Source organism: Neomonachus schauinslandi, chromosome 6 (genome assembly GCF_002201575.2).
Source record: "Neomonachus schauinslandi chromosome 6, ASM220157v2, whole genome shotgun sequence".
Taxonomy (NCBI): Eukaryota; Metazoa; Chordata; class Mammalia; order Carnivora; family Phocidae; genus Neomonachus; species Neomonachus schauinslandi.
This window is the reverse complement of record NC_058408.1, coordinates 102,831,575-102,853,747: the sequence shown is the minus strand read 5'-3', so window position 1 is coordinate 102,853,747 and position 22,173 is coordinate 102,831,575. Positions and strand designations below refer to the sequence as shown.

Sequence of the window (22,173 nt, the reverse complement as noted above, 5' to 3'; positions counted from 1 at the left end):
CTCTGTTAAATAAATAAATAAAAATCTTAAAAAAAAATTAGATAAATTCATTTAAGTTAAGCATTGTAATTTGCTAAGTAAAATTTTTTTCAGGAAAGACATTACTAGATTGACAGTATCTCCAAAATACCAGAGTAAATAAACTAAATCAAAGTGGATTTACTCAATTTAATTTTAATAAATTACCTTCTTGAAAATGAAATCTTTTCTACTGAGACAGAAGGTAGGTATATTTACTAAAATAAAAACACTACGAAAGGTACATTTTCACAGAAATAGAACAAACAACCCTAAAATTTATATAGAACCACAAAAGACCCCTAATAGTCAAAGCAATCTTGAGAAAGAACGAGGCTGGAGGCATCACACTTCCTGATTTCAAACTATATTACAAAGATATAGTAATCAAATCAGTATGGTACTGGCATAAAAACAGACACCTGGAAAGGAGTGTCTTCAATGAATGGTGCTGGGAAAACTGCCACATGCAAAAGTATGAAACTGGATCGTTATTATGGATGTCCAACGGGTACATGAAAAGATGCTTAACAGTAGTAATCATCAGGGAAATGCAAATCAAAACCACAGTGAGATAACACCTCACACCTGTTAGAATGCCTATTATCAAAAAGATAAGAAATAAATGTAGGTGAGGTCATGGAGAAAAGGGAACACTTGTGCATTGTTGGTGGGACTCTAAATTGGTATAGTCTCTATGGAAAATAGTACGGAAGTTCCTCAAAAAATTAAAAAAAGAACTACCATATGATCCATAATTTCATTTCTGGGTATTTATCTGAAAGAAACAAAAACACTAACTCAAAAAGATATCTATACCCCCATGTTCACTGCAACATTATTTATAATAGCTAAGACAATAGCTAAGTGTCCAATGATGGATGAATGGATAAAGAAAAAAATATATATATGATAGAATATTATTCAGCCATAAAAAAAGAGAAGAAAATCTTGCCATTTAAACAAAATGGATGAACCCTGAGTGCATTATGCCAAGTGAAATCATTCAGACAGAGAAAGACAAATGCTGTATGATCTTGCTGGGATGTGGAATCTAAAAAAAAAACAAAGCAAAACTGAACTTACAAATACAGAGAACAGACTGGTGGTTGCCAGATGCAGGGGTTGGGGTGGGGTAAGCAAAATGTATGAAGGTGGTAAAAAAAAATTATGTTGTTTTCAAATAAATTATAATATAAATAATATAGAATTCTGTTATAAATGATTAATCTTCATTATACTGGGCTTTGCATACAATTTCCACACGTACCTGTAGCCATTATAGTATCTTCTCTCCCTTGGGTGAAAATCACAATTCGCTGCCTCTTCAGGTTCACCTTTGGCAGAGCTTGTGCCTTTCTGGCTATCTCTTTAATGTCTTCAGTCTATTAATAGAGAGGAGGAAAAAGTTCTCATAACCAGTACAATAAAGCAAAACTACTAGTAGATTAAGGATTTAGCTTGTCATGTTCAAAATAGGAGAGGTAACACCCCTATTATAAGAGTTATTCTTTTAAAATTTCAACGATATACAAAAGTAAATAGTACAATAGCCTCCAAGGAACCCACCATCAAGTTGCAACAATTTTAAATTTATGATAAATTTTATTTCATCTATAGTCTCACTCACTTACCTTTCATATTATTTTGAAGCAAATCCCGGATACAATATAATATTATCTGTAAATGTTTTATTATGTATCCCTGAAAGGTAATGACTTAAACATAACCACATAACTACTATATTTTTAAAAATTAACAATAATTTCTCAATATTAGCAAGTAGCCATTTTCAAATTTCCAATTAAGGAGATTTGTAAGGAAAAAAAAAGGAGTACTTAATTATTTTAGAGGTTTGGAGAATTATGCTGACTCTGGAAATAATGTTGCTAAAATGCCAATTTTTTCAAAGAACTAAAATGAGAGAAGGAGATGCTGTTTCCTATAGACTTAATTTTATTTAAAAAAGATAAAGTTAAAAAAAAAACTACAAGGTAATTCTAGAAACTTGGATACTATTTTTCATATCATATAGGTCACGAAGTTTTACATCATAAATGTTCTGACTTGAAATCTAACTCTTGAGCTATTTATTGTCAGTAGGATTTTTAGAATGTTTTTTTTTTTTTTTAAGATTTTATTTATTTATTTGACAGAGAGAGAGACATAGCGAGAGAGGGAACACAAGCAGGGGGAGCAGGAGAAGCAGGCTTCCCACAGAGCAGGGAGCCCGACGCGGGGCTCGGTTCCAGGACCCCGGAACCATGACCTGAGCCAAAGGCAGACGCCTAACGACTGAGCCACCCAGGCGCCCCTAGAATCATGTTTTTTTTTAAAGATTTATTTATTTATTTGTTTGTTTGAGAGAGAAAGAGAGAATGCATGCATGAGCAGGGGAGTGGAGAGAGAGAATCCCAAACAGACTCCAAGCTGAGCATGGAGCCTGACATGGGGCTCGACCCGACGACCCATGAGATCACAACCTGAGCTGAAACCCAAGAGTTGGATGCTCAACCAACTGAGCCACCCAGTTGCCCCTAGAATCATGTTTTCAACAATTTTAGGTAATTAAAAAAATCCATGTTTGAATTCAGTGGGCCTCTAACCATCCATGGTTTGGGCTTTATTGGTACTCTATCGCTGTGCAGTTTCAAACAGTTATGGAGAGAGACACAGACCAGAGGAGAAATATATCTGAGTGGCATCAAGAAAGTTTAATTAGAATATATAGGACAGAAAAATTTAGGTACTCAAGGTAGACAAGTCATAATGGTTACAATGAACATCAGAAACTATGACATTTTTAAAGGTATGAAAATTTTTAGTGAAATATTTGAATGTTGTTTGTTCACTACATACTTAAGAAATTCCGGATGATACATGAAGCTAAGCTTCTACTACACCTAACATGATGATTCCAGATGACCGTTGTTTCTGAAAAGAATAGCCATGTGTGGTAAGACAATGCTGCTGACCTTTCAAACACGCTGACTATTTCACTTTTGGTTGCTTATTTTAGAACAAAACTAAGCCTGAACTCTGACAATATAAGAAAAGAAATTCCCTCAGTTTTTGGGAAACGACTATTAGAAATGACTAGTAACAGCTGAAAGGACCAAAATAAAATAAAATAAAACAAAATAAAATAAAGTAAAAAAAAAGCCACATAATGACAATGTTTTCACTCTCTCAAATAAATGTATACATTTAATTAAAACGACTGACATATATTCTCCCAATCTCCTTACCACACTTAAGTTTTACAACTGTCAGAATTTTGCTTACAATTGAGTACATTCATATTTAATAAAGATAAAGGGGTAAAGCCCAGAAATACATTCACTTTATCATCTTGGGAGCAGAATACCATGTATTTCTTTTTTAAATAGAGGTCTTTCTTCAATGTGGTATAAGAAATAAGTTAAGAATGAGAATCTACGGTTGTCTTCTACCAAGCCAGTGGGAAGAGATATATATATATATTTTTTATGGGAGTTTTGGTAACCTAATCAAAAAAACCTTTCTTATGTCTCAAATGAAATCTTATAAAAATGGCAATTCAAGATTGAAATAAACTTCCCAAATATAAAACCCAAATCTTTACAGGATGGTTAAACTTTATTCTAATTGTATCCATGTCCACAGTTCATACAAAACTCCTCTGTCACTCTGGGATCACTGTCCGTGAACACCAAATCTAAATTTCTTAACTATGCCTTCGAGGAGCCATTGCTTTGGCCTCAGTAGCTGATTCCCATCTAGTATGAAAACTTTTCTTAAAACCTCAATTTTGTCTTCTCAAAGCTAAATATTTCTAGTTATGCAGCTACCTACACTTCCCTATAGATTCTTCTCCCTTATACTTGGGCTAACATCTTAGCAGAATTATGAAATTACAAGGGACTTGAGAGTGTGACACACCTAGATGTGTGTACCTTGAGCAGGTAAATAAAACTCTATAAGGCTCCATTTCCTCATCTACAAAACTAAGAAAATATTTATGTTAAAAGACACTGGGGGGTGGCGCCTGAAGGGCACAGTAAGTTGAGCATCTAACTCTTGGTTTCAGCTCAGGTTGTGATCTCAGGGTCATTGGATCAAGCCCTGCCTCAGGCTCTGGGCTCAGAGTGGGGGTCTGCTTAAAGATCCTCGCTCCCTCTCCCTTTGCCCCTCGCCCTGCACGCTCTCTCTCTCTCTCTCAAATAAAATCTAAAAAAAAATGATGTTGGGAAAGAAATATGCCCAAATAGTGGGCAAAAGTTTGAAGAGAATCAGGATATTTGCATAGTCTCAAAGTATCTCCCCTAAGATACTTCTCATTATAGATTAGTAGGTGAAATGAGATATTTGCATAGTCCCCAAATATCACCTCCAAGATATTTAATAAATACTATGAGAAACAAAGGCAATAAACTGGCAAACATCACCTTAACCCAATACTGAAAGTGAACATCATCAACATTAAGACAACGGGACATCATGTGCGTCCCCAGTATGATGCACTGAGAAGGGCAACTCACTTCTGTGGTATTTCTGGCAAAATGCATAACCTCAACTTAACAGAAAATATCAGAGAAACTCAAATTGAGGGGCATCTATAAAATAATTGGCAAGTACTCTTCAAAAGGATCAAGATCATGAACAAGGAAAGAATGAGAAACTGTCACAGATAGGAAGAGACAAAGGAGACATGACAAATAAATGCAGTTTGTTTTCCTGAATTAGATTCTCGAACAGAAAAAGGAAATTAAGGAGAAACTGGTGAAATCAGAATAAAGGCTGTAGTTCAGCTATTGGTAGCATACTAATGTTAACTTCCTTGTTTTGATCATTATACCTTCATTTGTGTAAGATGTTATATTAGCGAAAGCATAAGTGTACTATTTTCGCAAATTTTGTAAGTCTAAAATTATTTCAAAATAAAAAGTTGAAGATAATTGTTGTGAGGATGAAAGAAGATGAGGTAAGTGAAAGACCTTAATGCAATATTTAGCACATGCTAAGTATTTAATAAATACTAATTTCTTTCCTCTAATGACCATCATTTTAATACTCTCCAAAACTGTCATATCCCAAAATCTCTAGAAAGGCTCTCAAGAGTTTTGAGTATTGGGAATTCAAATATGGTATCTAATAAGGGAGGAGAGAAAGGAAAAAGGGGGAGGAGTAGAAGAAAGCTCATACAATTTAGCTATGAGCCATGTATATAGCTCTGAAGTGCTCACTAAATCTTAACTTCTACAGGCAGTAGGTATTATTCCTATATCCTCATTTTGTAGGGGAATAAACTGAGTCAGAGAGGTTAAGAAGCTTCCTAAGGTCACAAATATACTAAGTGGTGGAACCAGGGCTAGCATCCACAAAGTCTGACTCCAGAAATTACACTCTCAACCAACATTCCATGCTATCCACAGATTGTACTGCTTTTTGAATTCCGGCAGTGTGCTTCCTGTTGTTATCACAAAACTATAGCATGTTCAACTGAAATAATTTTTCTGCCACATGCACAAGTCATTACTGATCTTGAATTTAAGTTTGCTATTTTTTTCTCTTAATTATTCTGGCTTGTATTTTACCCTAGTGATTTTCAATTTTTGATTTCCAAGATATTTCTCATTTTCCAAGGTCATTTGGAAATCTAATCTCCTCCACCAATATGTTAGGATGTGAGTAAGAAAGAAGTGTAGTATATAAAGAGTACAACACTTAAAGAGCTGGCTCTGGTTCTGGCTCCATGATATATTAGCTATGTGTGACCTTGAACAAGTCATGTAGCCTATTTTTTTTTTTAATCTGTTGAACTGATACGGTAATACCCACCCTACCTACCCCCAAAAGGTTTGTGTGAATATTAAATGTATTAATCATATGTTGGAAAAGGTTTTATATAAACTGTGAGGCATTTTATAGATGTTAAATTATGCTTTTATTGTCACTGCTGATTACACACTTAAATTTAGCATTGTCTTCCAAATTAAAGAATACACTCTCTTCTTTCCATTTTTAACAAGCTGATGATACAAATGTTAATACTGTCATAATCTACCTACTCCTATAGAATACCAATTGTGGTGTTCCCACACACTGCCTCACTTAACCATATCACATTCTTTTGTCTTCCAAACAGAACCTCCTATAATAATTATGGTGTTCACATGACGTGTCAGTCTCCAGTCTTATCTCCTACTACCTCCTCCTCGCTTACTTCATTCCAGTTACATTGGCCTTCTGTCAGTTCTTGGAGTACACAGTACATTATGCTCTTTCCCTTTTGGGCCTATGTGCTCTTGTTCCCTCTGTTTGAAATTTGTTTCCCTGTTGTTTGTTTGTTTTGCTTTTTTCTGTCAATACTAGATATCCGTATTTTTCAAGTTTTGCTTTCCTCAGAGAGTCATTCCATGACTATCGTATCTAAAAAATAGGAACCCCTCCCATGTTCTCTTTCACAGTATACTCTCTGGTCATTTCTGTCTTGTCTTCAGGGTCTATCAAAGTGTTAGGCACAGAGTTAGTGCTCAGTAAATATTTACTGAATGAATAAATGACTAAATGTAGAGCATTAAAAGACTACCTTTCTCTTTCTGTTAATTTACTCTTTTAAAACTGTCCTCTTTTGGGACTCAGTCACCTAGAAAAGCAGCATTATACTCTCTTAGCCAGCAGGACCTAACATAGTGTCTTATTTCCAGAAACTCTGGGTGATCGTTCATTGTATTCTTTGTATTTGTGAGGAACACAAGAACCTTAGAAAAATCTTGGGAGAATTCTTTGGGAATCAATACCGCCAGAATACTCTGTGGACTTTCTATCCAGGGTTGATCAATGGAATTTTCTGTGATGATGGATATGTTCTATATTTGCACTGTCTAATATGGTAGTCCCTAGCTACATAGGGTATAGAGTGCACTTGAAATGTGCCTATTGAGATTTAGGAACTGAATTTTAAATTTTATTTAATTTTAATTAATTTGAATTTAAATAGCCATATGTGGCTAATGGATGCCATATTGGATAACACAATTCAATACTTTCCTGTCTCAGTGGTATAAGATGATAGAGTCATCAACAGTCAGAGAAAGATTACAAGTCTGAGATCCTCTGGATAGAGTCAGGGGCTGTGGGGAAAGTTGGAAAGGGGAAAAGGATTGCTTTGTTTCCTCTATGGTCAGAAGTAATATATCTTAGAGATCTAAAATAAAATTAAAATTCGTTGCTTGGAGTAAACTGAATAAATGACCCAGTAGAGAAGGTATGAATTATCTTCATCATTTGGCATAGAGTCCATTGCACAAAGAATGAAAATACAAAGAACATTATATTTAGGCTTTGGAGGTATTTTCTTTATTTAATTTAAATCAATTTTCAATACAGCTTTTATAAAAGGTTTCATAATGAAACATATTTTTAAGTACCTTATTTTTATTTAGGTTCTAAAAATATAAACCTTTAATCACTTCAGTTCAAGATAAAATAGATTTAAAAACACACTGCAGTCTGAACTGATTTTCCAGAATAATAAAAGGCCTCATGAAACTTTTTACCTCAAGAATTGTCATTTTAAATTCTTAGCAGGTCTGTCATTTAAATCAGGCACTATGCAATTTTCTATCTCATATATATATATATATATCCTCTCTCTTCTGCTTTGTGCTCTGCCCAGCTCCAGTTTTTATCTCATTCTCCAGTGCCCTCCTAAGCTGCCTCTTCTTACTAAAAATTGCCCAATTCATTTTAAAGATTAAGGATTTTTTTAAAAAGAAAGATTATCTAAAATTTGCAGAGAAGCTAACCGGAATATCATAAACAATGCCACTGAAGATATTTCCTGATGAATAAACACTGGTTATTTTTAGAGGCATTTGGACTGGTCTGTTAACAGACATATCACTAGTGGCAATATTCAGTGGCTTTGGGAACTGATTGGGATTTATAATAGAAAATGAGGGTAGGACAGCAGAGCTGGTGGAAAGAAAAAAAAATGCTCACCTTTCTTTTTAATCTTTTCATTTCTTTCCTCATGCATGCCCCAATTTAGAGTTAAAATTAAGGTTGAGAGGGATAAAATGCAGATTTTGTCTCGTTTGTCACAGTAGACCAGAGAGCACTGACACATTTCTATAGGTATTAAACCATTAAGATAAAGTGATTTATTCTTGTTTGATTCTTTAAAATGGACTAAGGAAACTTTAATGACATTTTAAAAATCACTGAATTCCCCTAGATAGCATTCCATATATGGGTTATATTTAATAACAAAAATATTCTACTCATGGCTCTTATATATTTTGCAATGCTTGTAGTATTTTAGGGAACCCATGAAGGGTGACATCAAGACATGGTGTGCTTTACCTAATCTAACTATCATTGTCAACATCACCAACAGATTAGTTTTGCTACATTAGAAGGTAATAAGATATACTATTATAAACATCATCACTTTGTTTATATGCTGTAATCAATTATGGCAGATTTATGGTTAAAAAAAATTCTAGAATTGGTAAATAAGAACTAATAGAAAGGTTAATACGGTGCCAATTAGTAGAAAATAGAAAAAGTATTTTGTCACTAAGACTGAATTTAAACCAAGCATATTCAAAGCATGTAGCTCAAGTGGGCAATAAAAGTATGAATTTGGGTTTAATAAATTATTTAAAATTATTATCTGCAGGTACTACAGAGTCATGATCATTTGTTATGTAACATGTTATATTTCTAAGCATATACAAAACCAGTTATTTTCTAGAACTAAAATACATTTTTTAATGTTAGCACTGAAAACAAGCTATAAATTTACACTGGACAAGCTCTTATCTATGGAGAATATTGATGTAACAAAAGAGAGTTATCGATTGTTAATATTAGAACTTAACATTAGTGAAACCTTAAGACATGACTGAAAACATGTACTTATATTTTCATGATCAAAACATTTGATGTTTAAATTGAATATTACCCTGACTATATTTACTTGTGAATACCAATCACCAGTTTGGGAAATTACAAAGTGAAACTTAAATTAGATTCAACAAATACTTGGAAATTTTTATTCCTTCTACATGTGACTCAACCCTATATTTATAAGAATATATTAAAACAAAAAAAGAAAACTCCCAAGCAGCTATCATAGTTCTAATAATCAAGTATTTTGAGGCAAGCTTTTCTGCCCTGATATGGTTTTTACAAAGAATATGTATACCAGAAGCTACTGTCTTCCTCCAAGAAGAGGAAGCTTTATGTCTGGTTGTCAAGTCCTATGACATGAGTAACATGCACATGTATTACTTTGTTGTTCGATAATGAATCTGCCTTTAGTACATTTAAATAATAGTTCCATCACAAATTCATACAACACTTTTCTCTAAAGAGTTCAAAGTGAGCTTAGTGATACATCTCATCAATGCTCACAGCTTCTCTAGATGGTAGACAATGCTGAGCATGTAAATAAAGAAAGAGTTTCTATATTCCAGCTCTAGTCAGTTTAATTTGTAAAAATTACTACCATGCAACATTCCAAGTTGCTGTAGAGAACACAGCATTCTACATAGTTCTGGCTCAATAAATATGATGCTTATAAAACTTATAAACTCAGTTTATGCATTCTCTGTCAGTTAACCTGGGTTCAGATTAAAGTCAGTGTTTTCTAACAATCAACTAGAAGATGGATATTATATAGATAAAAACATGGTCTTGTCTGTTATCCTAATTTTGCCAACAACCACCACATGGAGTTTTGAATCTTGACAACTAACACTTCCACTGGGAAAACAGAATTAGGACCTGGAAGTTAAAGCCAATTATTGATACCTGGTTTCAGAAAATTAATATATGTTTTATGCTATCCAAAAAAAAAAAAGAGAGAGAGATGGAAAAAAACGATTAAAACAGGAAGTTTATATGAGCAGGATTTAAATTAATCAGTTCATAACAACTGTTAAGTACAACCTTTTGGAAATTAATTTGCATAATGATAATCTACATGTGGTAGGGGTGAAATTATTTAAATGACATTATATTTCACTATTTAGTCTTGCTCCACCACTGCTTTACCAGTGAATCCTTATGAAATGTAATACAGCTAATGAGGTAGCTTTTTAACTGAACAAACTGACAGGCCCCATATCTGCAGAGGCAGCTTGAAACCGTGCCCAACCTCTTGGCTTCCCAAGAGGCTTTTCAAAATTCAATAAATAACATCTGTAGGCGATGTTGGGTGCAGACCTAGCAGAGTGCGTCATAACACTGTGCTGGCAGAACAAAGAAACCATGACGACTGCCAAGTTTCCATGGCAACTGCTGCGAGGCTCTGAGAGTATAATAGCACATCAATCACTGTCCAAAAGAACTTCATTATCAGCTAGAAAAAACCTTTAGGATCTGTTTAGTGTGCAATTGTGGGTTAACTCACCTCAAAGCCTTGCTCTCTAGCAAAAGTGGCAGCTTCCTGAAATAAAAAAAAAAGAACAGTTAATTATAAAGTGATAGGTAATGAAGAAATAATCCATTTTGAAACTCATTCAAACAGTCTTCTTTTTACACAATTATCTCAATATACCCACATAGTTCAATTTTTATTCTTACACCAAAAAAGGTTTCTTTTTTTCCCTTGGCATGAAAAAAAAAAAAGGCAGCATAATGTCAACACACTTCACAAGTTAGAATAAAGAAGATATAGTGCATGTTTTTACTGTAGCTGTCACAGTGAGTTCAGGTGTTTTGACCCCAGCAAAGAAAGACAATCATTTGAAACCTAAGGAACATACTGGTGGTTGTGTTTTTAATTGAAACAATACCTTTCAGAAAAGCTCTTCTGCAGAGAAGAATCACTGCTAATAAATGTATAGATACAGAAAATCACCATTTTGCAATCCCTAATGAAATTTATTCAGGCAAGGATCATCAATGGATGCTAAATTTATTAGATAAAAGGATGACGGGAAGCTGAGTATTTCATGGAATCAAAATATCACAGATTATATGCCGGTCACGGGGGGGCAAAGTGTAACTTTATAATGGAAGGATCAAGCTGTCATCACCTTAACCCAGTGATCGATCTTATCAGTTTTCATCATTAATAGTGGAATCACCAAATATTCTGTGCCTTCCATTAAGATGCAGTATAAAGGACACAGCACCACCTATAAAGTTTTTTTGACCACGTTTTTAACACTAATTAATCAAAACTTTGATTCAATAACCACAGTCTACAGAAGATATAGAGGATAGGAGAACAAGTTAAATGATACAATGAGAAAGTAAATGGACAAATCCATAAAGTAGGACATTCTACAGGACAAATAGCTTGGTCTCTTCAATAAATCAGTGTCATGATAACATTGGGGAGGGGAAAAATAACCAAGAGCAATGTATAGACCTTTACTGAATCTTGTTTTTAACAAACCATTCAAGAAAGGCATTTTTCGGACAATTAGAGAAATCTGATTATGAAACAGGATTGAGATAACATTAGGAATTATTATTTGATAAAATAAATGTCCTTAATTTTAGAGATTTCTTCTCAAGTATTTAGGGATAAAATGGCATGATATATATAATTTACTTTAGAATACTTAAAAAAATTAAAGTGAAGTAAAAATGGCAAAATGTTATCAACTACTAAATTTAGATGTAGTTTATCACTCAAATTTTCAATATATTTTCATACAATTTGTTAGCATTGTCTTTGTTATTTGATGCTCTTTTCAAATTTGTATTTTGTTGCCTTTTTTTCCAATCTAAGATTTTCATGGAGCTAACTGCTCAAACATGCCACTTTTTTGGATATTTTCTATTTTCCATTTTTTTTTTCTCACTGAGGTTATTCAAAATTATATGGTCAGATGTGGGGGATGTTTTCCTGAAAAAAAAAATCTAGATGTATTCAGTATTTCTATTTTATCTGTTTGAAAACTTTTATAGCACACAGTCTTCCTCCTCCCCAATTTCTCTTTTATATAGATGACAGGGTAACAAAAGTTGAACATTAAAAAAAGAGTTAAAATTTTTATTTTATTTTTTAAAGATTTTATCTATTTATTAGAGAGAGAGAGTACGAGAGGGGGAAGGGGCAGAGGGAGAGATTCTCAAGCAAACTCCATGCTGAGCGTGGAGCCTGACACGGGGCTGGATATCACGACCCTGAGATCATAACCTGAGTTGGAATCAAGAGTCGGACACTTCACCAACTGAGCCACCCAGGTACCCCTAGTTAAAATTTTTAAATTTACAGTTTTTCTAGGTTCCTGAATATCTTAAGGGCACAATCTGATGAACATTGCTATATCCACTAATGCTCCTAAAACAGGCTATCAAATGACAAAAACACATCTGTGTAACCAAGTCCTTTCCCTTTCTGTACTCTCTGCATATATTTTAATTTCAGGACTGATACAGAAAATAGAAGCAATATTACTTTTCATCTCAACTTCCCTCTTGAAAATGAAAAAAAAAAATACTGCAGACAACTGTCAAGAGCCTCTACATCTTAACTTACATTCCTCCAAAATTATCTTTGCCAAGAGATATTAATAGAAGGATGGGATTTGAGCCTGAGTAGTGAGCAGATCCAACTCAACTGAAACGACTGCCGCACCAAACCATGTAAGGCAGAAAGTAAGTCAGTGTCTCCAGCACAAATTTGGGTACTATCTACGTGTTAAGGAAAACACTGGGAAAAGAAGTATGTATGTACTTATGGTCCAATATACTAATGATATATAGAGTTAAAGACCCATTGTGAGGGCTTGAAAAGGTCGAAATGGATGATTACGGCTAAATGCTTAAGTTAATAGAAAGAGATAAGCTGAAAGTACAATTCCTTAGGCTGTTCACTACAGAAGCACAAGGGTGATCAAGTTAGCTTTGGTGATGTAGATTAATGAAAAATTGAATTATGATCTTAACAATTGGTACAAGCAAGGCTGGCCTCTCTATTTACTTATAATAGAACTTGATACACCATATAGTCAATAATATTTGCTGGACTGGATGTCAAGGAAAAGGATAAGTTTCAAAAGATACCAATATAGTATTTTTCCAAGCTGTCCAATCCAAGAATTAACCAAGCTAATTCTTATATCAAAAAGATAACTGAAAAGCTCTGCTAGAACTGCTTATTTATACAGAGCTTCATCAGAGGCATGAAAGAAGTCCAGAGAACTAGAAGACAAAATTAATAAGAAGAACCTGTATGACTAAAACTGCACTAAAAAAATAAAAAACTCAAAATTCAACATCCAGTGGTTAAAATGCTTTTTTAATGTCCAGTTTTGCCCACACAGATGTAAGAAGCAATTAACTGTGATCTCTTATGGTATAGTGGAACTGACTAATTGCAAGAAGACACATATATAAATGTCAGATCATCATTCTTTAAGGAAACCAGGCCCGAGGACACTTCCACATCTGTAAACTATTTGTAACGCCAACGTATTTCTGATTGAGGAAGGACATGCTGAAGAAAAGTCGACTCAATATTTTATCTTAGCGCCCCCTCACACAGGTTTGCAGAGCTGTGCCCTATCACTGAAAAGCTAAGCACTCGTTCCATAGCTTAAAAAGATCTTATCTCCTGACTTCCTCCTATCTTCTTTTGATCTTGAGCTGGTGCCCCCAGTCACTCCATTAGAGAAGGCAGCTGGCTCACATCACTGCAGACTTTCCCACAGCTAACCTCTGATCTGAAGGTGTTTGTAGATACAATGATGGAACAACATTTATTTTTCCCTCCCAGCAAAACAAATAATAAAACAACATAGGGGAACAGTTTGACCTAGTAAGCATTTTAACCAGAGTTTTAGTCCTCAGATTCACTGCTGGAGGGAGGGACAGAAAGAAAAGGCATTAGGTCTGAAAGTAGGAAAGGAAAAAAGGGTATGGATGTGGGCAGAAGAGTAAGGCAGGTTCCAAATATCAGGGTTAATTCCAAGTGAACTGATCGTACTAAATTGAAAAAGACTTTTTAGTGTGTCTTTGCAGTAAAAGTGAGAAAAGAAAACAAGCATGTCCCCATCTGTGCTGCCCCAGGGCGCCACGTACTGAGTTCACAAATCTAATGAAGCAGTCAGGTTAAAATCCAACCGCAGAGTGGATGTGACGTGTAGAGAACAGCTAGGGTTAGAATAAAGCAGGGCAGTTCCTAATGCAAGTGATTATCCATGTGATAATCATTATATTTACAGGCTTTCCATTTTGGATCTGACATCAAAAATCACAGAGGAAGGATTAAGGAAATAAACAACTAACAGAGGTTATTCCTGCTCCCCTGAGAGTGTAGCACTTTCATTCATGCATGACAAGCAACAAAAGCAAAACCAAAACAGGCCAGGAAAGAGTATTTCTGAGAAGGCTGGATTTCACATTAACACTTCTTTCCATTTTGATAACTTTCACTATTATTCAGTTTCCCAGACAGGTCACATTTTCAGAATTAGTCCCCATTGTTGTCTGTGCTCTAATACAGTATCATTTTTGGTTTACAATGAATGATACTCACATAATATGTCTTTTACAACAGCAAAGTCATTTTTTCCTTCCTGGAATTGAGTGTTGTGAATAAAATGACATATAATTAAAGTCTCAGACTCTCATCTACACCACATTATTTAGGATTTGCAGTAGGCTTGCTGCTTCATCGACCAGGCTAAAAGGGTGCTAGTGAAACAACCACCAAGTATGGGTTTTGAGTATTTTTTTTTTTTTTTAAGGAGCTGAAATTCATGGTTAATGAAAACTATGGAATACTTGCATTACGAGTTATTTAAAGGGATTAGCAAGCCACTATTAGAAAGCACAATCCTCAGATTATACAGAAAGGAAGGAGAAACTCAGGTGCGTGTTTGTGGGTATCAAAGAGCTATTTCCTTTATATTCAATTGAGGAGAAAACTGTTTTCTCTGCAGTTTGTCTGATAACACCTCAGTTTTAATTTATAAAGCAGAATGATCTGTAATCAATATTAAACTAAAATCATAAGTTGTCCATATTCTTATTTCAATTCCAATTATTTGTTACTAGTTATATGGAAATACAAATGATTTCTGTATATTGACCTTGTACCCTCTGACTTTGTGAAATTTACTTCTTAGTTGTAGGAACTATTATTTTGCTTCTGTAAAAAAGATAGTTTTCTATCTTTCTTTACATACCACATACCACAAAGTTATTTTGTGAAGTTAGCAAATGCCTTTAAAAACAAAATTTACCTCTCTTTTCTCCAGGGTGATCTGAAGGGTATGACTACTAACCACTAACTACCAGCACTCATAGCTCATAACCCTTGCCCCTGCACTTCCTGCTCTTCACTTTAAGGCACTGAATCCATTTAGAACCATTATCTGCTTGCTAATGTTACCACTCTATTTTTGATCTCAGACATGAAGGGTCCTGATATTACCAGGCTGAAATTTCATGCAATGAAACAAAAAAGGAGAAGATCCAACTCGACCAAAGAAAGGTAACTTCTGACTATCCACAGAAAGCAGCCCATCCATCCAAAACAAACTACTTTGTTGCTCCAAAGCATGGAGGAAGCAGAAAATTCAATGGGGGGCTCGCGATGGTCCTCACTCAAGTAACAGGAGTCCAGAGCTTTGGGGAAAGCCAAGGGTGAATGGAGCCACCAAACCAGTAATGTTGTTTTTATTTTGTTACCTCTTTATTCAACAAGTATTTATCTCCTATGTATAGTTTTAGGCTAACAGATACTATTAACCTAGAGGTATATCACCACTATAGCTGTTGCAGACCTTACAATGGTATTAGACTTTGATTCAATAATATTTGAAACAATACTGTAAATCCTAAATGGTGTGGTGTAGGTGAGAGCCTATAACATAGTCTTCTGTGTCTAAGAATGTTATCTGTCTTTCTTTCTATATATAAAATTCACATATTTGTATATACATTTAGATGTATCATGCTCTCTTTGAATGACCTTAAGTGTAAGATAGTACTGGTCAGGAGGCCAAATAGAAAGAGTACAGGGGGTTGGGTGCCTGGCTGGCTTAGTTGGTGGAGCATGTGACTCTTGATCTTGGGGTTGTGGGTTCAAGCCCCACATTGGGTACAGAGATTACTTAAAAAAAAAAAAGAAAGAAATCTTAAAAAAAAAAAAAAAAGGAAAGAGTACAGGGCTTAGAATCAGAAGACCTACACTAAGGGTGTAGTTTTACAGCAATCTTGAACAAGTCACTCAGTGTATCAGTTTATATCAATAAAACTGATGCCAATAATATCTGTTGCATTAGATTGTTGCTAGGAATAAATGGAATATTTATAATGTGAACCTTACAGGTAAAATCATTTTGCCTATTGAATTCAGTTTCTTGATAAGATCTCAGGATAGTTTAAACAAGTTCCAGAGCATCCAGAGGACATTCAGTGATTTGTCTTATCTCTGGATCATATGTGTAGCCTCCAGATTGGCTTCCAATGATCCCCTGACTGCTCGCACTCAAACTTCTGTATAATTCCCTCCCCTTGAGTGTGGTTTGGACTCAATGACTTGCTTCTAAAAATATATGACAAAAGTGATGCGATGCCTTGTTTATTCTTTTACTCACATGCTCTCTGAGCTTCTGCTCTAGAGGAAAGCTGTCATGTTATGAGTACACCTATGGCCCATGGCTAACCACTGGTGAGGATCTGAGGCTTGGCAACAGACATATGAGTGATTATGGAAGTGGATTCTCCCCCAGTAGTGATATGATTACAGCCATGGCTGACATCTTGATTACAGCCTTTTGAGAGATTCCAAGTTAGAGGCACCAAGCTCTGTTTGGAATCACCATCCACATTTTATGTATGAGAATCCTAAGCCTTAGAGAGGTTGAGTAACACGGCCCAATTAAGATAGTTCAGATTATGTTAATCCTCACAAAAATCCTCACAAAAATCAAATGAAAGTAAGTGTGGTCAGCAGATCAATCACAGGGTGAGCAAATTATGTAAAGATAATTTAGATACATACTATCTAAGTGGTTTTGTATAACTGATTATGGTTAACAATTTCTTCTATACAGATAACTGGGATATATTATCTTTTACATAAAATTTGTTTTTTGGGCTCAAGTTTAGTTTCAATTTACAATGTCTTTCATTATTCTGAAGCAATAATTACCTTACTGAGAATAGAGTAAGATATTTAAGTAGTGCCAGATCCTCGGGTGAGAAAAATATTATTGAATCAAAGTCTAATACCATTATAAGGTCTGCGACAGCTGTAGCAGTGATACACTTCTAAGTCATGCTGATATTTAATGATAAAGAACTACCTGCTGTTTATTTCTTTTCATACAATATACGATAAAGACTTACATTGCTTAAGCTTTTAAATATTTCCTCATGCTGTCCTTCAGACTAAGAATTACCTTTTCTTTATGCTATCTAAAAAGTCATTTATATACTTTTTATGACACTGTATTAATGTTATACTATTTTTAATATACTAGTTTTGATGAGGAAAAGTTTTAACTTAAAAATAAAGTGGGGGTGCCTGGGTGGCTCAGTCAGTGGAGCATCTGCCTTTGGCTTGGGTCATGATCCCAGGGTCCCAGGATTGAGCCCTGCATCGGGCTCCCTGCTCAGCGGGGAGCCTGCTTCTCCCTCTGCCCTTCACCCACTCATGCTCTCTCTCTCACTCTTGCTCTCTCTCAAATAAATAAATAAAATCTTTTAAAAAATAAAAAAATAAAAATAAAGTAAAAGAAGGGTAAAGAAAAATCAGTAAGTAAATTATGTGCCTGGGAACTGCTTTTTAAAATAAATTTTATTCACAAACATTTCTGTACTGGCTTTTCCAAAGAATATAACACACAACTTTTTGGGGATTTTCAACCTGTGCTGTGACATTTATTACCATATGCTTTCTGTCTGCAGAATGCTGAATAGAAATATTATTTAACATTTATTGAGTGCCAAAAACTCAGTGGGGCAAAGTATAAGCTATAAAGACATTCATGGCCCCTATCCAATAGATTTATAATAAAAGTTACACAGACAGTATATAAATTATACCTCAATAAACATGACTGGAAAAAAAACAAAACAAAACATTAGGCAGCCAAAACACAAGCCAAAAAAATTAGGTTTAGCTTAGGACATACCTAACCCTTTCACAAAGTGATTTATTAGCTGATGAGTCTATTATAGCAAGAAGAGCTGTTCATTCCCACCTTTAAGCATATTTAATGGTGGTAACTAAAGGAAAACAAAGTTAGGAAAAATACTTCAACAAAATTTGATTGATTAGCTATTTTGGTAACTTCCAGACTAACCCAAGTTTTTCAGATACTGAAAAAAGAAGAGAGATGATAGCATAAGAAAAATCTCAGACCTCTTATTGGGCCTCTTATTGGATATTATATTTTCATTTTTAATGAGACAACACATGCTTGGCACAAAGGAAGCACTCAACAAATGTCTATTATTTTTCTTATCTCATTTGATCCTCATAAAAATCCCATTAAATAGGTTTCTCATATCACAGATGAATATCTGAAGGTTCACAGAAATTAAAGTATGTCCAAGACCATATAGCAGTAATTGTTATACGTAGCACTTGGATCTGAGCCTTCCTAAATGGTTTGTGGTGGTCTTCTACTGATGAACTCTTTCAGCTTTTATATGTCTAAAAAAGTCTTTGTTTTGTTTTTGGTTTTTTTGAAAGATATTTTTGCTGGGTATAGAATTCTAGGTTGTCAATTTTTTTCTCTCAGTGCTCTATGCTTGCATTGTTTCAGATGCTAAGATTGCTGTCATTCTAATCTTTGTTTCTCTGAATATCTGTCTTCAAAAAAAAAAAAATCAACCTGGCTGCTTTTAAGAGCTTATCACTGATTTCATGCAATTTCATTATGATGTTTCTTGGTATGGTTTTCTTGTTTTTTCTGCTTGTGATTTGTTGAACTTCTTGGATTTGTGGATTTATAGTTTTCATCAAATTTGGAACATTTAGGACTTCAAATATTTTTTCATTCACTCTCCTCTTTCCTAAGACTACAAATATGTATATTAGATCATCTGATATTGTCCCACAGCTCATTCATGCACGGTTTATTGTTTTTCAAAGACTATTTTTTTTCTCTCAGTGTTTAATTTTGAATAGCTTCTGCTGCTGTGTCTTAAATTACTTACTTAAATTAATTACTATTTTTTCTTCTGCAGTGTCTGTTTTCATCCAGTGCATTTTTCCTCTCTAGAAGTTCAATCTTTTTTATGTTTCTTCTTTAACAGGCTTATGCTTTCCTTTACCTTCTTGAAATACAGAATATATTTAGAAATGTTAATCCTTGTCAAATAATTCTAACATCTGTGCCATTTCTAAATCCATTTCTATTGATTGATATTTGTCCTCATTTTGGGTTGTATTTTCCTGCATCTTTGCATGCTCAATAATTTTGACTGGATGCTGGACATTAGGACACTTTATGTTTTTGGATGCTGGATTTTTGGTATTGCTTTACACATTTTTGAGGTTTATTCTGAAATTCAGTTAGGTTACTTGGAAACAGTTTGGTCCTTTTTAGGTTTATTTTTAAGCTTTGAGAGGTGAAATGAGAGCAGCCTTTAATCTAGAGCTAATTTGGTACCCTACTGATGTAATATCTTTTTGAATACTAAATAAAATATCCCATTTATTGGAGAGAGGTTTCTCCACTCTGGCTACTGGGGACATAAACTGCTATCAGCCTGTGTGAACTTGGGGGAATGTTCTGTCTGCTTCTTTCCAATGGTTTCATCCTTTACCTTGAATACTCTCCTTATACACATGTGCTGACCAGTATCCAGCTGAAGACTCCAGGGAACCCCCTGCAGATATTTAGTGTGTGAGCTCTGTCTCTGTGCAGCTTTCTTCTCTGGTACTCTTTCCTGTAAATTCTAGCCACCTTGGCCTCCTTCAGTTCTTAACTCAGTTGGACCTCTGGTTTTAGTTCATTTGGACCTCTGGGTTTGGGACCCCCCTTTCTGCACTGTAGACTAGAAACTCTGTTTAAACAGAATGCTATGGCAATTGTAGGATTCTCTCATTTGTTTACCTTCTCTGAGGGATCACTGTCCTGTGCTGCCTACTGTCTGGAGACTGTTTTATTTATTTTGTCTGGTGTTACACTGTTTAAGGAGGGAAGATAAATCAGGTCTCTCTTACTCAATTATTCCAGCAGAAGTTCAGTGTGGGTCCATCTTAAAGTACAGATCCTAAAATATCCTGGCACATTCAACAAATCTGTAGTTCTCTATTTAATGGTTAAAAAAGCTTATGACCAAGCCAAAGACAAAAGAGACTGATCATTTATTTTAAGCATCTCATACATTGCTTTTTGCATCTTATTGTACAAAGGATACAGTTCCTATATTTAGAGCTGCTTCACTAAATCATAAACACTCTACTTTATCAGTAATCTAATATTTGAAACCCTCTGAAGAATAACTCTAGTTCTAAACCCTTTTTTACTTACATGTCTTATATAATTGTCATTTTCTTGCTTTTTATCTTACCAACTAGAAAGCCCCAGATAGGTAGTAACATCTGTCCTTTTCAAAAAAATTTTCTCGGGGCGCCTGGGTGGCTCAGTCATTAAGCGTCTGCCTTCGGCTCAGGTCATGATCCCAGGGTCCTGGGATTGAGCCCTGCATTGGGTGCCTGCTCCTCCCTCTCCCACTGCCCCCGCTTGTGTTCCCTCTCTCGCTGTGTCTCTCTCGTCAAATACATAAAATCTTTAAAAAAATAAAAATAAAAACAAAAAATTTTCTCCCTGATCCTCTCTCAACCAATAGAGAGGGTTTTACTATAATGTATGATCAACACATTATGCCCAGGGTCGGCAGCCTGCAAGACAAATTCAGCCCACTGCCTGTTTTTATAAATAAAGTTTTACTGGAACACAGCAAAGCTCATTCATTTACATATTGTCTATTATTGCTTTCATGTTACCACAGCAGAGTTAACTAGTTCAACAGAGACCATACTAACTGGACTTCTACAGAAAAAGTTTGCTTACCCCTGAATTATGCTACTAGCAGGGTACTTATGTTTCAAAACAGATTTTTTTCTTTTTAATTAAGTTACTAATGAAGAATTGAAGGCCCTATGGGGAGCAGACTCCAGTTTATTAGCCTTGAGAAAAGTAAAATGTGTGTCTTTTGACAGGTCTTATTTCTTTCATTCACTGGCAAAGAAAAAACAAAAACAAAAACAAAACTAAAACCGAAATCACTTACGTTAAAAAGACAGTCGAAGTCATAAATAACCAATTCTTATGAGTTTAGATACATACACATGCAGGACAAGAAAGGCATTATGGATCAGTGCTAAGTATTAGACAAAGGGAAGATCTCAGATGGGGAGAGATCAGCATTCTTGTTAAGTGTCTAATGATTCCTTTCTCTCAGTTCAAAGGTGTACCAATACCCTTTGTATTTTCCATATTCTGAGCATGATCCTTCCCAAGTTGTCAAGGTGTGATACTACTGCTACTATAAAGCCTGCCCCCGGGGCCACTCTAACGGCCCAACTTATTCCAGTCTGAAAGTTGTACAAAAATTAACTTCTGGAAAATAAGGCAAAAATACAATGAAAACAATATATAAAACACAGACATGGACAACTGCACAGGGCAGAGTTGTTTTTATAAACCTTTCTATGAGCAAAGTGGCAAGGGTAAGGTGTGAGATATGACAGAGGAATACGGATGTCACAGAGATCACCAGTTTCTAGTTGTTTTGACTCTTAAGTTCAGACCTATAACAAAGCTCCTTTATTCCTTAGGTCTCTTGGTCTTCTGAGGAAGAAGAGAGAATATTAATATTCACAGTCCAAAATGTTACTGGACTAAGTAAAAAAGGGAATTTACAGGACTACACTGTGATTTAATAACATAACAAAATATAGTAAAAACAAAAAAGCATCTAGTCTCCTATCTCTAGTAGAAAAAAAACCAAACAAGAAAAAGGTAATTTCTCCTCAGGTCTGAATTTTAACCTATGGATATGTATATAAAAGACCACTTTTGGGCGCCTGGGTGGCTCAGTTGTTAAGCGCCTGCCTTCGGCTCAGGTCATGATCTCAGGGTCCTGGGATCGAGCCCCGCATCGGGCTCCCTGCTTGGCGGGGAGCCTGCTTCTCCCTCTCCCACTGCCCCTGCTTGTGTTCCCTCTCTC

At 35.1% G+C, this 22,173-nt stretch overlaps 1 protein-coding gene across 2 annotated transcripts in view; it reads right to left on the bottom strand.

The window, feature by feature from the left end:
* Positions 1 to 22,173, bottom strand: part of ADK (adenosine kinase) — a 507,044-nt gene that overhangs the window by 88,420 nt on the left and 396,451 nt on the right. For both annotated transcript variants that reach the window (XM_021699549.2, XM_021699550.1), the window contains exons 8-9: positions 10,424 to 10,459; positions 1,289 to 1,403 (exon numbers count right to left, since the gene is read on the bottom strand). In XM_021699549.2, the coding sequence (XP_021555224.1) occupies positions 1,289 to 1,403; positions 10,424 to 10,459 (151 nt within the window). The remainder of the gene's footprint in view (positions 1 to 1,288; positions 1,404 to 10,423; positions 10,460 to 22,173) is intronic.